Source organism: Manis pentadactyla, chromosome 11, assembly GCF_030020395.1.
Source record: "Manis pentadactyla isolate mManPen7 chromosome 11, mManPen7.hap1, whole genome shotgun sequence".
Lineage (NCBI taxonomy): Eukaryota > Metazoa > Chordata > Mammalia > Pholidota > Manidae > Manis > Manis pentadactyla.
This window is the reverse complement of record NC_080029.1, coordinates 94,018,365-94,031,624: the sequence shown is the minus strand read 5'-3', so window position 1 is coordinate 94,031,624 and position 13,260 is coordinate 94,018,365. Positions and strand designations below refer to the sequence as shown.

The window sequence follows — 13,260 nt, the reverse complement described above, 5'->3', positions numbered from 1 at the left end:
AGTCCCTATTTGTCTTCTCTGACATACACTGTCTTCCCTGTGACCCCACACACACCATGTGCACCAATCATGATACCCCACAATCTCCTTCTCCCTCCCTCCCCACCCACCCATCCCCACCCCTCCCCTTTGGTAACCACTAGTCTCTTCTTGGAGTCTGTGAGTCTGCTGCTATTTTGTTCCTTCAGTTTTGCTTCATTGTTATACTCCACAAAGGAGGGAAATCATTTGGTATTTGTCTTTCTCTGCCTGACTTATTTCACTGAGCATAATACCCTCTAGCTCCATCCATGTTGTTGCAAATGGTAGGATTTATTTCTTTCTTACGGCTGAATAGTATTCCATTGTGTGTATATACCATACCTTCTTTAACCATTCATCTATCGATGGACACTTAGTTTGCTTCCATATCTTGGCTATTGTAAATAGTGCTGCAGTAAACATAGTGGTGCATATGTCTTTTTGAATCTGAGAAGTTGTTTTCTTTGGGTAAATTCCTAGGAGTGGAATTCCTGGGTCAAATGGTATTTCTATTTTTAGTTTTTTGAGGAACCTCCATATTGCTTTCACAATGGTTGAACTAGTTTACATTCCTACCAGCAGTGTAAGAGGCTTTCCCTTTCTTTGCATCCTTGCCAGCATTTGTTGTTCCTAGTCTTTTCGTGTTGGCCATCCTAACTGGTGTGAGGTGATATCTCAGTTTGGTTTTAATTTACATTTCCCTGATAATTAGTGATGTGGAGCATCTTTTCATGTGCTTGTTAGCCATCTGGATTTCTTCTTTGGAGAAGTGTCTGTTCATGTCCTCCACCCATTTTTTAATAGGGTTATTTGCTTTTTGGGTGTTGAGGTGTGTGAGTTCTTTGTATATTTTAGATGTTAACCCATTAGCAGATATGTCAATTACAAATATATTCTGCCATACTGTAGGATGCCTTTTTGTTCTACTGATGGTGTGCTTTGCTGTACAGAAACTTTTTAGTTTGATGTAGTCCCATTTGTTCATTTTTTATTTTGTTTCCCTTGCCTGAGAATATGCATTCAGGAAAAAGTTCATGTTTATATTCAAGAGATTTTTGCCTATGTTTTCTTCTAAGAGTTTTATGGTTTCATGACATATTCAGGTCTTTTATCCATTTTGAGTTTACTTTTGTGTATGGGGTTAGACAGTAATCCAGTTTCATTCTCTTGCTTGTAGCTGCCCAGTTTTGCCAACACCTGTTGTTGAAGAAACTGTCATTTCACCATTGTATATCCATGGCTCCTTTATTGTATATTAATTGACCATATATGCTTGGGTTTATATCTGGGCTCTCTAGTCTGTTCCATTGTGCCAGTACCAAATTGTATTGATTACTGTCTTTATTATTGCCAGTACTATGGGTCTGTTCTTGTGCCAGTACCAAATTGTCTTGATTACTGTGGCTTTGTAGTAGAGCTTGAAGTCAGGGAGCGTAATCCCCTCCCTTTTTTCTTCCTTCTCAGGACTGCTTTGGCTATTCAGGGTAAACTTCATAACTCTTTAAGTACTTTCACATAAGAACAAGAATATTCCCTTAATCATATATAATTCAATTTTTCCTCCCACCACCCAGAGCTAAGGAGTAATTTATTTATGGTCTGCCTCTGGGGGCAGTAATTTTTCTAGTTTTTCATTTTTCAGAGACTTTCAGGTTACATGGACCCTAGTTTATCCTTCCTTTTCTTCCTCCATACATAACTTCTACCGGTACCTCTCACCCCAATCTGCCCGGTCTGTTAACACCCTGAACTTGGGCCCATTTGTTCTACAAGTATGGTCCCCCAGACCAAATGCATCACCATGACCTTGGGATTTATTAGAAGTGTAAATTTTCAGGCCCCACCCCAAACTTACAGAAGCAGACATTGTGGTGGCAAGGCTCAGCAATCCACCTTTTAACAAGTTCTCCAGGTCTCTTCTTAGGCACAGTGCTTTGGGTTAAGAGTGGCAAACTTTTCTTGTAAAGGGCCAGATAATACATTAGGCTTTGCAGACAGGTTTCTATTGCCACTCTCAGAAAAGCCATGTAGCCATCGGCAATATGTAAATAAGTGGGGGTGGTCACGTTCCCATTAAACTTACCAAAAACAGGCAAGGGCTGAATTTGGTTGGTGGGCCTTAGTTGTCCAACCCCTGCTTTTGGCCATCAGTGGTTTGCAGAAGCCTTCAGGCAGCGACTGGATTTATAGCTGTTAATTTTCTGAATTTGTGTTTATCCTCCTTGTTTTTATCCTCTGAGGATTTTTCTCTCTTTCCAGTTCAACTGAGCATTTAAAGATGTGTGCCTGTGTATATGTTTCTGTGTATGTATGTACATATATATATTTAACCTGTGATTTTTAAATGTTCTGTATAGAAAATTTCCTTAAGACACCTAGTCAGAAATGGGAGTGTGTTTTTAGCTTGCTTTTTCTCAGTTAACTTTACATCACACTGCTTTAACATTTTATCTCAAATAAAAAAGACTATAGCTTAACTACAAGGGTGATTCCCAAGTACCTAGGTTTAATGGTTTTAGTATTACAGAATTATAGAGCTGGAAGTGTTTCCTAGTCTAACCTGTTTCTACTAAACAGAAACTAATGTTCAGAAAGGTTGGATTTGTCCCCAGTTGCATAATTAGTCATTGTTAGAATCTTTACTAGAACTCAGGTACTTCTGCAAGATAAAGATATCCTTGTGTCTCTTTCAGTCTTAGCACACTAAGTTCTAAAGTTAAAAAAAAATTCTGTATCCTGATTTTTTCCCTTTTGTCAATTTTTTTCTGATTTTCTCTCATTTAAGGCTGGGATAGAAAATCATCAGCTGGACACAGTAGATTTCTTTTTGAAGAGCAAGGAAAATCTTTTGAATCCATCCTCAAAATCTTCTGTACCTGCTCAGTTTGATCACTTTCCATCCCAGTTATATTTAAGAAGTAAGTAGAATAAAGACTTGTACATTCATATTTATTATTTTATCTTTTAATCACTTTCAAATTATTATGTTTTCTGATGACTTACTTGCGAAAACTCAGTCATGACATTTTATATACTTTGTGGACTCTTTGAGAGAGTTGTGAGACTATAAATGTGCTGATTCCAAGTGGGGTGTTTATTGTTAACATCTTGTACTGTGCTTTGTATTTTTAGTATGCAAGAAAGAGATGATCCTTCAAATTCAAGAGAATTTTATTCAAAAGAGAGTAAAATTCACGTGCAAAGTAGCCCTCCCTTGCAGCTGTATGAGGTGTATAGTGATGGTATAGCTGAGTTGTGAACTGGGACTAGCTATAATATTTTTCAGCCTGATTCTTCTGCTGTTTTGCTACATTACCAACACTTCTTTTCAAGATTTGTTTTTCCTTTTTAAAAAACAGGAAATCTAGCTTTTATTCTTGGACTAGGTAACCATGTAAATCCTCTACTGAAGACGGATAGAGTAATAAAGTGTGTTTGCCCTTGTACATAGTTTTATAATCTTTTTCTTTTCACTTGATATTATAGACATCTTTCTTGTTAATAGATAAAGCTATTTATGGTGGCATAGAATTTCATTTTATGGGCTGTACTATAATTTACTCAACTAAACTCCTATTAGACATTTAGATTGATTCCAGTTTTTACTATTTCTGGCAGTCTGCTATAAATGCTGTTTATATGTTTGTATAATCTTCCATATGTAAAATTATTGGGATAAATTTCTAGGTATAGAATTTCCAGGTCAAAGACACACAATTTACATTCTCAAACACTTTGATAAATTGTCCTTCAGAAAATTGTTACCAACTTGTACTCTATAGTTATGTGGAGAAAACGACAACTTGCTTTTTCCATTGATGTAGTTTTCTCACTAAGAGTGTGGATTAGAAATTTTCTTTTCTTTAAATGTTCTCTTTTGTTTTGAGTGCAGAGTTTTGGTTTCCTCTTTCTTGAATTGCTAACTTTAAAAAATGCTCCAATATTTAGAGTCTTGAATTTATAGAAAAAGGCCTGGTTTGTGGTGTTGAGTTGGACTCCTTTTGTGATTGATTGCATGGCCATTATTCACTTTTCTGCTATTTGGTGATGAGTGATTTTCCTCACTCCACTCTGACCTGCAGTGCTCTGCCGTAAAGGGTAGGGGTGGGTCTGCAAATAAGCATGGGAATAGCTTTACCTGTCTGTCAATTAAAAACTCATATTGCCTATCATTCTTGTTCGCACAGATGCAATTCTGGAAGCGGAGCCAATGCTGAGAAAAACAGAAATCACTTCATTAGGGCCTGCAGCTGGCAAATGCAGGATTTAGGGACCCATGTCCTTACTTTTCAACTGAATGTTTAAGAGAATGGTTTTGGGATCAGGCTTGCTAAAGTTTAAATTTTGGCTCTGCCACTTACTTTCCAAATTATGCTAGGCAAGTTATTTATCCTTTCTGAACCTCAGATCCTCATCTATGGAAAGGGGGCCATAACATCTGCTTCTCAGGTTGTTGAAAGGAGGAAATGAGATGGCATTTATAAAATAACAAGTCCAATACTTAAGCTTTATATAGTAGGTGGACAGCAAAATGTTAGTTACTAGTAATACAGTAAATAATGACTAACAATAGAGTTACTAAAATTTGTAGATAATAAGACTTCTTACAAGTTTGGTGAGCTTTTTGAGAACAAGACATTGGTCCTTGTTTTATGCTGGAAAATTTTGCAACCGTTATAAATAGGGTATTTTGGACATGTTAATTTTATTGGGAGTACCCTATTGTGTCTTCTTGATACTAATTTCTTTGGTTCTTCCTCAGATGTGGAAGAGCTGACACCAGCATTGGATTTGCTTTGCTCAGCAATTAGAGAGAGTGATTCTGAAACCCAGAGCAAACACTTTTCAGAACAATTGCTTAATCTTACACTGTCTTTCCTTAACAAACAAATAAAGGAGCTTTTTGTTCACTGTGAAGGTAAGAATAGCAGCAAAGAAGGGTGCAATTGTCCCTTTGTGTCAGGACAGAGAGCCTGAGCCATCGGAGTGCCATTTGCTGAAGTTGGGTAAAGTCAGTGTGTGATTGAGTGAGCGAAATGGGTTCTAACACTGGGAAAAGTTGGCAGGAAGGACTAATTGTGAAAAGGGTTATGTTAAAACATGCTGCTGTTTGTAATTAGGAACAGGCTCAAATTTTTTGTTTGAAATTTGAAAACACTGAGTGAAGTTGCGCATTTTTCTAGAGTTCTTTATAATAGTTCATGGTATAATCTTACACACGTGTGTGTGTATGTATAAAATTGGCAAAAATTGGTGTTTTCCATAGAGCTAGATGAACATCTAGAGAAAGGAGTGAACATTTTGACCAGCTACATTAACCAACTTCGAACCTTCATGATAAAGTTTCCTTGGAAGCTAACAGATGCTGTAGATGAATATGATATAAATGAAAATGTCCCCAGAGTAAAGGAGAGCAATATATGGGAGAAACTCAGCATTGAGGTAAATATGAATAATTATCACTTCGTTTATTTGCCAGATTCAGAGGATATGAGAAAACAATAGAAGAAACAATATAGAATCTGTACACTTGTAATTCAGAATCTTTGGAAGAGTTTAGGTTTTATAGAGTTTGGAGTTTCTCAGCATGACTTCAAATTTATGTCTACAAGCTTCATGTATTTAATTCAGAACACAGATAGGCTCCCTCTTAATACCAGATCTGTCCACCTGGATGCAGTGACAAACATCCAACCTCAAACCCAAACCCATGGAAGTGGCACTCCCTTAGTAATACTCCCTCAATGGCTAGGGCCAGACACTTTGGACTTTGGCATTCCCCCAACCTTCAAATAAATCGAATTGCTGCTAGTGATTTGATCTTAGGAAATTTTTATGACATTATGGCTTGAAGATATACTCAATTTGAGTCCTATCTCAGATTCTGGTTATGTTGCCAATTAAATCATGTGTGCTCATCTACCTGCCTTTCTTCATGTAAAATTTAATACAACCAAACTGAGCTGCCCTCTTTGTAACTGGGCTCTAGAAGAGTCCCTCCACTCAACATGGAGAGTATTGGCATTGGAAAGACACAAGCCAAAATATCAATCCAGATGATCAGAATCAATAGGACGTGAAAGTGATATGGTTGTGATGCTGCCATGTCCCCCAGACTGTTGTTCTTGGGGTGGAGGGATAGGAAATACCTGGTGTGACTGCCTTTTCCATATCTCTTACTCATTCTCTAGCCCCAAATTACTTGATTTTCCTTATATTTATTTTAGCTTCCCTTTTCCAGTTTCCACAGGTTTCACTTCCTGTTTTCTCCCCTTTAATGTGCTCCAAGGCTCCATCCATGAGCCTCTGCTCTTTTAACTGATATTCTTGGGAGATTTGGTCTACTTTGATGAAAGCTGTGGACTTTCCAAAAACATGCATGTGAATGTGTGCATGTGCACATACACACAGTTTTGCACATGGCACAATGGAATTTACAGGTCCCTCTAAAGCCCCAGGTTAAGAATGCCTCCATTCTGTTATTTCTTGGGTTTAGGTCTTTATTTCTCCTTACTTAGATTATTGCAGTAACCTTCTGATAGCTCACTATCTTGAGCTTGAATCTCTTAGTTTATTCTCCACATTGCTGCCTGAATATTCTTCCTAAAATATATATCTAATTATATGACCTTTTGCTTTTAAGACTGTTTAGTGTCTCCACATAAGTTTCAGGTTAAAATCCATCTCTCACACATACAGTGCCCTACATTGTAGAACCTCTGCTTTTCTTTCAAGTCTCATCTGTTACTCTTGCTGGCTTTTTCTCCAATTATATTGATTAATTTGTAGTTCCCTGAAGAATGATGCTGTTTCTTACTTTTATGCCTTTGCACATAATATTCTTTCTTTTTGGAACACTTGTCTCTTTCCTTAATATTTGTATTTAATACTTCCTTGTCTTTAAGCTTTTACCCCATCAGTCATCTCTATTAGGAAGCCTTTTCTTTTTTGTCACCCCTCTTGTTTAGATGCCCCTCTTCTGGATCCTCCTTTCTAGCCTAGCACCCTGGGATACTTGTATCATCACTGTTATCATGCAGTACTATACTCAGTACTTGATTTGCGTGTCTTCCTGGAGGAGAGGGTCAATGTTTCAGAAAACTTATATCCCCCATGCAAAGCCCCAAACCTGTAGTAGGTTTTCAATGAAAGTCTTTTAGTAGGTATTCACTAAATATAAAAGTCCCTTATTGATAATCATAATAAATACATAAAAAGGAACTTAAATGACAAATGTTTTTCTTCTTTTTCTTAGGAAGTCATTGCCAATGCCATTTTAAACAATAAAATACCAGAGGCACAAACTTTCTTCAGGATTAACAGTCATTCTGCTCAAAGACTCGAGGAGTTGATTAGAATTGGCCTAGATTTGGTCTTTGACAATTTAAAAAAGAACAATTTAAAGGAAGCCTCTGAACTCTTGAAGAATATGGTGAGTAGCATAATCTATTTGTCTGTTCTTAAAGTCCCTAACAGAGAAGGTTTCTGTGTATTTAATTTCTAGTTGGTATAAAAATGGATTTATATTCATAATTATATCACAAACTAAGAAATTTGTGTAGCTTTTAGAAAAATGACAGTAATAATGAGAAATGCTCTTCAGTACTGAGAACTTTCTTGAAGAGGTTTTTCACTGGAGTTTCCATTTGCTCTCTGCTAGACTTGGCACTTTGGTTAGAAGGAGACAGTGTTTCTCATAAAAGGTGTCACACAAATCAGAGCATTATTTGTTGGGGGACATTCTGTATTGTTCATATGAACCCTTACATTTCCATTTGAACTTTCTAATGGTCTATGCCTCTGCTTTGTGCTCCATTTCACTTGAGAAGGGCAAGTCCTAGATGTAGGGCTCTTGGACTAAGCTGAGATCTGGCTCTAATCTGCATGGTTGGGCTCTTATCCATGGTAACTTTCTGGAACTGCAGAGAAGTGAAACTATATAAGCATTTTTATTTGCACTGATTTCTGTTTTCACCTGAATCATCAGGAGATCCCGTAGTTTTGGTGTCCTGTGGTAGTGGCACTACCTTAAATTGTTCTATATACTGCCTTTGTTCTGGCAAAATGCTTAAGGACTTTAGGGATAGGCAGTAAACAGGGTAAGTATAGACACTGAATGCTCACAAAAGCAGAAAAGCTGTGGAATTCTAACAGGATGTGTGTCTGTAATAGAGTACTTTACAACCAACATATATTTATGTTCAAAATAGTTTAAATGTAAGTTTTTAAAACTTTCCTGTTTATTATAGGGCTTTAATGTAAAAGGCGAGTTATTCAAGATATGCTTCTATACAACTGATAAAAATGTACGGGACTTTTTGGTAGGTAAAGGTGAGACTGTAGTTTACATTTTCTACTAAACCTTGGTGAAACTTCAAAACAAATTATTTGAATATTCATCTAATAACTAGTAAATCAACTTTTTCTTTTTAAATGATTGTTCTCCATTTGTGATAAAGGAAAATTTGTGGGAATATTACCTCAAAATTTCAAAATACAGTTCTTAAATGGTATTTAATCTGATGACTTTTGTTTAACTTCTGTGAAGTCATTGCTTTAATTACTTTTTATTCAAGGTTGAAATTTTAAGAGAAAAAAATTATTTTTCTGAAAAAGAAAAAAGAACTATAGACTTCGTGCATCAAGTAGAGAAGTTTTATTCAGGACATTTCCAAGAAAATATGCAGATCCAGTCTTTTCCCAGGTAGTCTCATTAGCCCCCTTTTGACAATATGGGAGGAATATTGCAGACAGTGTTTAGTTTTTAATTGTTAGCATATGTTTCTTAATGTGGGACTGAGCTTACATTCCCTATGAAGGTGAAACTTGTATTACCTATTGACTGTCATTTCAGTATGTACATAATCAGATATATATTTTTAAGATAAATTAAAAAAACCAGAATGACTGTTAATCCTGAAGAAAGTTTTTTTTTGAATTATGTATTTCCCCAAAAGAGTAGTTCTTGAGCAGGTAAAAAGGAATGAAGCTTTTTCCTTCAAAATTAAAAAAAAATTTTTTCACTGTTGTAGGTATTGGATAAAGGAACAAGATTTTTTCAAGCACAAATCTGTTTTGGACTCATTCCTAAAGTATGATCATAAAGATAAATTTAACAAACAGGATCATAGAATTGTGTTAAATTGGGCTCAGTGGTGGAATCAACTAACAAAAGAATCCGTCCTTCTCCCCAGAATAAGTCCAGAAGGCAAGTATGAAACAGCCCCAAACGTGAACATATTGAATGAGGATTATTAGGCATTGGTATTTGAATATTTTGATGTGTCATCATTTTAGAGTTCCTTTTGGGGTAAAAATATTCAATTGCTTTAAAATGCAAGTCACTGCATTAAGACCTCTTTCTTTTCTCAAGGTTTTTGTAAGGGATTTATAAAGTGATAGTAAAAGAGAAAAGTCATACGGTTCAGTGAATTGAGATTTCAAGGCATTCTCTTCCAAGCTTCAAAGTGACATTCTTTGTTTTTCCAAATAGTCTTTGAGTTTCGTGTCTGTATCACTTCAGTGCTCTGTGAATAAATAACAGTGGTAAACAGCGGTAATTCATAGGGTGTCAAACTCATGTTTTCTATTACAGCCAAAATTTGTTTATATTAAGGAAAAGAAAAAGGAAGAAGTTCTGAGAAGATAAGTGAGGCACATGGCTAATTCCCAAGTTTCATTTAAGCACAGAAGTAATTAGAAGCAACATTTAGCTCTTCCTTCATCTGAAGTACAGACTATAAAATGAACAACTACACAAAAGAGGAGAATAGCAAAAGATACAGAAGTCCTGAATAATGCCTATTTTATATAAATATTTGTCCAGATTGTCATATTTGCTCAGTTAATTTGTGTTGAGTTTCATGTCAGTAGTCATAACTCACTGATATTTTAAAATGTATTTTGTTATTAATGTAGAATACAAATCATATTCTCCTGAAGCCCTCTGGAGATACCTCACAGCTCACCATGATTGGTTAAGCATTATCTTGTGGATTGGAGAATTTCAGTCCCAGGATAGTTGTGCTTCACTTCAGCAGAACAAATGGCCCCCTCTGACTGTTGATGTTATTGATCAGAATACCTTCTGCAACAACTACATGAGGAATGAAATTTTAGATAAGTTGGCCAGGTATTGTAACTGTGGGGATGAATAAAGGAAGAGCAATAAAAAATAATGGTGTGATTTTTCCTTTGAAATGTCATAAATCCATTGCAGTGTTGCTTCATAGTATTTTTAAATTGAAAGGTCTTTTGTGTATATTGAGGTTTTAAAATCACATGCATTTAAAATCATGTGGAAATGAATTGGCTCTCAAATTCTGGATGAAGTTTCTTTCCAAAGCATTGAATGTGCTTTGGTGTAGAAATGGTAAGTCTCTGTGGGGCCACGAAAACCAAGTGGCAAAAGCTGAGCTGAGGATGCTTGGGTATTCTGTGATGTCTCCCCTTCTTGGTACATGGCTGCTCCAAAAGTGGACTGCTCAGTTAGGAAATCAGCGAGGGAAAGCAGCTCTTGACGTGATAAGTAAAGACTTTAAACTTTTAATTCATTTCTCAAAATAATTCTATTTGAAACATGTGAACTTACCATTTGGGTCAAAAATGTTTAAATTTATCAGCAATTTCATGTGGCTTAACCTAATCTATCTTCCTAAGCTATAAAGAGACTAAATAACTTGTATGTTAATTTTTAAGTTTCTTTAACTCCTCATGTATTATTTTATATTTATACTTACTGAGGAAGTATAGCTGTATTGTCCTACCCAATTTAAAGATGTGGGAGTGAGAGCCAGCGAAGTTAAGAGCTGTACCCAAGCCAGTTTCTTACAGACCTTTACCCCTGATGTTCTATTCACTATTTTTATCATTGCACGAAATCCCATTCTTCTTGTTTACTAAAAGTAAAATTTTGTACAACTTGTATGCTTATCAAATATTTTGCTTAATATTGGTTGTTTAAAAAGCAAATATATGTGTGACTTAACATGAATTATGACATTAATGAATTTATGAGATCTATGTTAACAGATTAAAGGGGAAAAAATAGCACCCTGATAGATACAGAAAATCATTTGATTAAATTCAACATCTATTTGTAATAAAAACTGTTAGCAAACTAAGAATAGATGGTACCTCCCTTAACTTGAAAGGGGTGTCTAAAAAAATCTAGCTAACATTATACTTAGTGGTGAAACATCACAAGATTTTCTTTAGATTTGGAACAAGACAGGCCTATTACCAGTTCTTCCCTAGTAATCTTTAGATATAGTGCAATCTCAACAAAAAACCAACAGATTTTCTTGTGCATTTTAACAAGCTAATTATAAATATTTATATGGAAATGAAAAGGAATAGCGCTGAAAAAGAAGGACTTGCCCTACTAGATATCAAAACTTTATTCTAAAGTAATAGCAAAAAGGATAGTGGGAGTGTTCATGCAGGGACAGACAGACCAGAAGAATAAGATAGTGTAGTAACAGACTCATGCATGTATGCTCATTTTATATGTGACACAGGTAGCACTGCAGAACTGTGGGAGAGAACGGTGGTCTTTACAAATGGGGCTGGGATAACTGGATAGCTATATGGGGGGGGGGGAATTGGCCCTTCTGCCTTATATCGTGCATAAAACCTCAGGTAGGCTTTCAAACCAAAGTAACAAATGTTACACTATAAAGCTTTTAGAAGGGAATAAAAGAGTATCTTCATGACCTAAAAGGCCTGAAGGGGCAAAGGAAGAAAAAAGTTACTGAGACCAAGAGAGCTGCCTGGAAGGATTTATGTCTCTTAGGGGATAGTGTCAGCCAGCTTGCAGTTACCCACTCTAGAAAGAGCCAAGGTATCCCCATCCTTTCTTTTTTCTGGCTCTTTATTTCCTGATGGGGTTCTCCCATAGAGTGAGCCAAAACAGAAGCCTGAGGGCTCTGGAATCTTCTGGAGCAGCCTATACAGGTGAGCCTCCAGGGACACAGAGCAGGATAGTAGAGTTTGGATCTGGAGGGGTAGGATACCAGTGCACACAGGCATTTCACAAAAGGGGAAGCCCAAATATCTAGTAAACATGAAAAAATGCTCCTCCTCATTTATAGTCATGAAAATGTAAATTTATTGTATCAGAAATCTAGGATGACCATCAAAGGTAGATAGATAAAGTACTATAATCATACAGTGGGATACTATATAACAATGAAAACCAAACTGTAGCCACAGGTATAAATTGCACAATATTGAGTAGAAGAAACAAGACAGAGAACAATATATCCAGAATGTTCCATTTACCTGTAAAGTTTAAAGTAGGCAAAACCAAACCATATATTTGGGTTACATATATGGGTGGTAAAACTATAAATAAAAGTAAGGTAATAGTTATCACAAAAGTCAGGATAGTGGTTACTGGGTGTAGTAAAGGATGTGCAATGGGGGAGGAATACACACCAAGGGCTGTGTAATATATAATCTGGGTGGTGGTTACATGGCATTTCTTTAAACTCCACATAATAGTGTTCTATACTGTCTTGTATGTACAATGTATTTAACAGTAAAGTTGTAAAAAGTAATACTTAAATGCAAATTTCTATTCTTGTTTAGTAGTTGGTCTATTTAAATTACTCTGCTTTATTTTCTTAATGATTTTGTTTGGATATGTTAGTGAATTTCTCAGTGCTTAAAGCATCTAACTTTAAGAACTAACCACTATTGCCATACTGGTTTTACAGTTCCAATCAAAAGCAAAACAATGGAGATAGCTTAGTTTATTTAGGCTTTTGAAATATTTAAGGTAACTTGAGGCTGTTATTACTGCCTTTAAATACTACAGTGGTGCAGAAACCTTTAATTGTAACTAGTAAAATATGTGTCTCAACATATGGAGTAAAAATTGGCAGTCTTAATTCTTAAATAGTTATTCTTAAGTGTTTAAGACGTAAATGATGGAAGTGATTTAGTCTGCTCTCAGTCTAGCAACTTTTTAACTTGCTGTCTCTGAAACCTGCCCAATAGGAATGGGATTTTTCTTAAATCTGAACTAGAAGACTTTGAACTCTTCCTTCTAAGACTGAACCATATCGGGGGTGTGATGCAAGATACCCTCCCTGTTCAAAACTACCGATCCAAAGAAGATTGGGATTTCCATTCTCACTTCATTGTTTATTGTTTGGAACACAGTCTGCAGTATCTTCTTTATGTCTATCTTGACTATTACAAGTGAGTACTGAGAACTGATTTGTCCTTGAGCAA

General features: G+C 36.0%; 1 protein-coding gene across 2 annotated transcripts in view; it reads left to right on the top strand.

The window, feature by feature from the left end:
• SPG11 (SPG11 vesicle trafficking associated, spatacsin) overlaps positions 1-13,260 on the top strand; it is a 115,903-nt gene that overhangs the window by 33,469 nt on the left and 69,174 nt on the right. For both annotated transcript variants that reach the window (XM_057488770.1, XM_036905381.2), the window contains 9 exons: positions 2,807-2,939; positions 4,784-4,939; positions 5,288-5,463; positions 7,277-7,453; positions 8,271-8,342; positions 8,598-8,725; positions 9,054-9,229; positions 9,940-10,153; positions 13,024-13,227. In XM_057488770.1, coding sequence (XP_057344753.1) covers positions 2,807-2,939; positions 4,784-4,939; positions 5,288-5,463; positions 7,277-7,453; positions 8,271-8,342; positions 8,598-8,725; positions 9,054-9,229; positions 9,940-10,153; positions 13,024-13,227 — 1,436 coding nt within the window. The remainder of the gene's footprint in view (positions 1-2,806; positions 2,940-4,783; positions 4,940-5,287; positions 5,464-7,276; positions 7,454-8,270; positions 8,343-8,597; positions 8,726-9,053; positions 9,230-9,939; positions 10,154-13,023; positions 13,228-13,260) is intronic.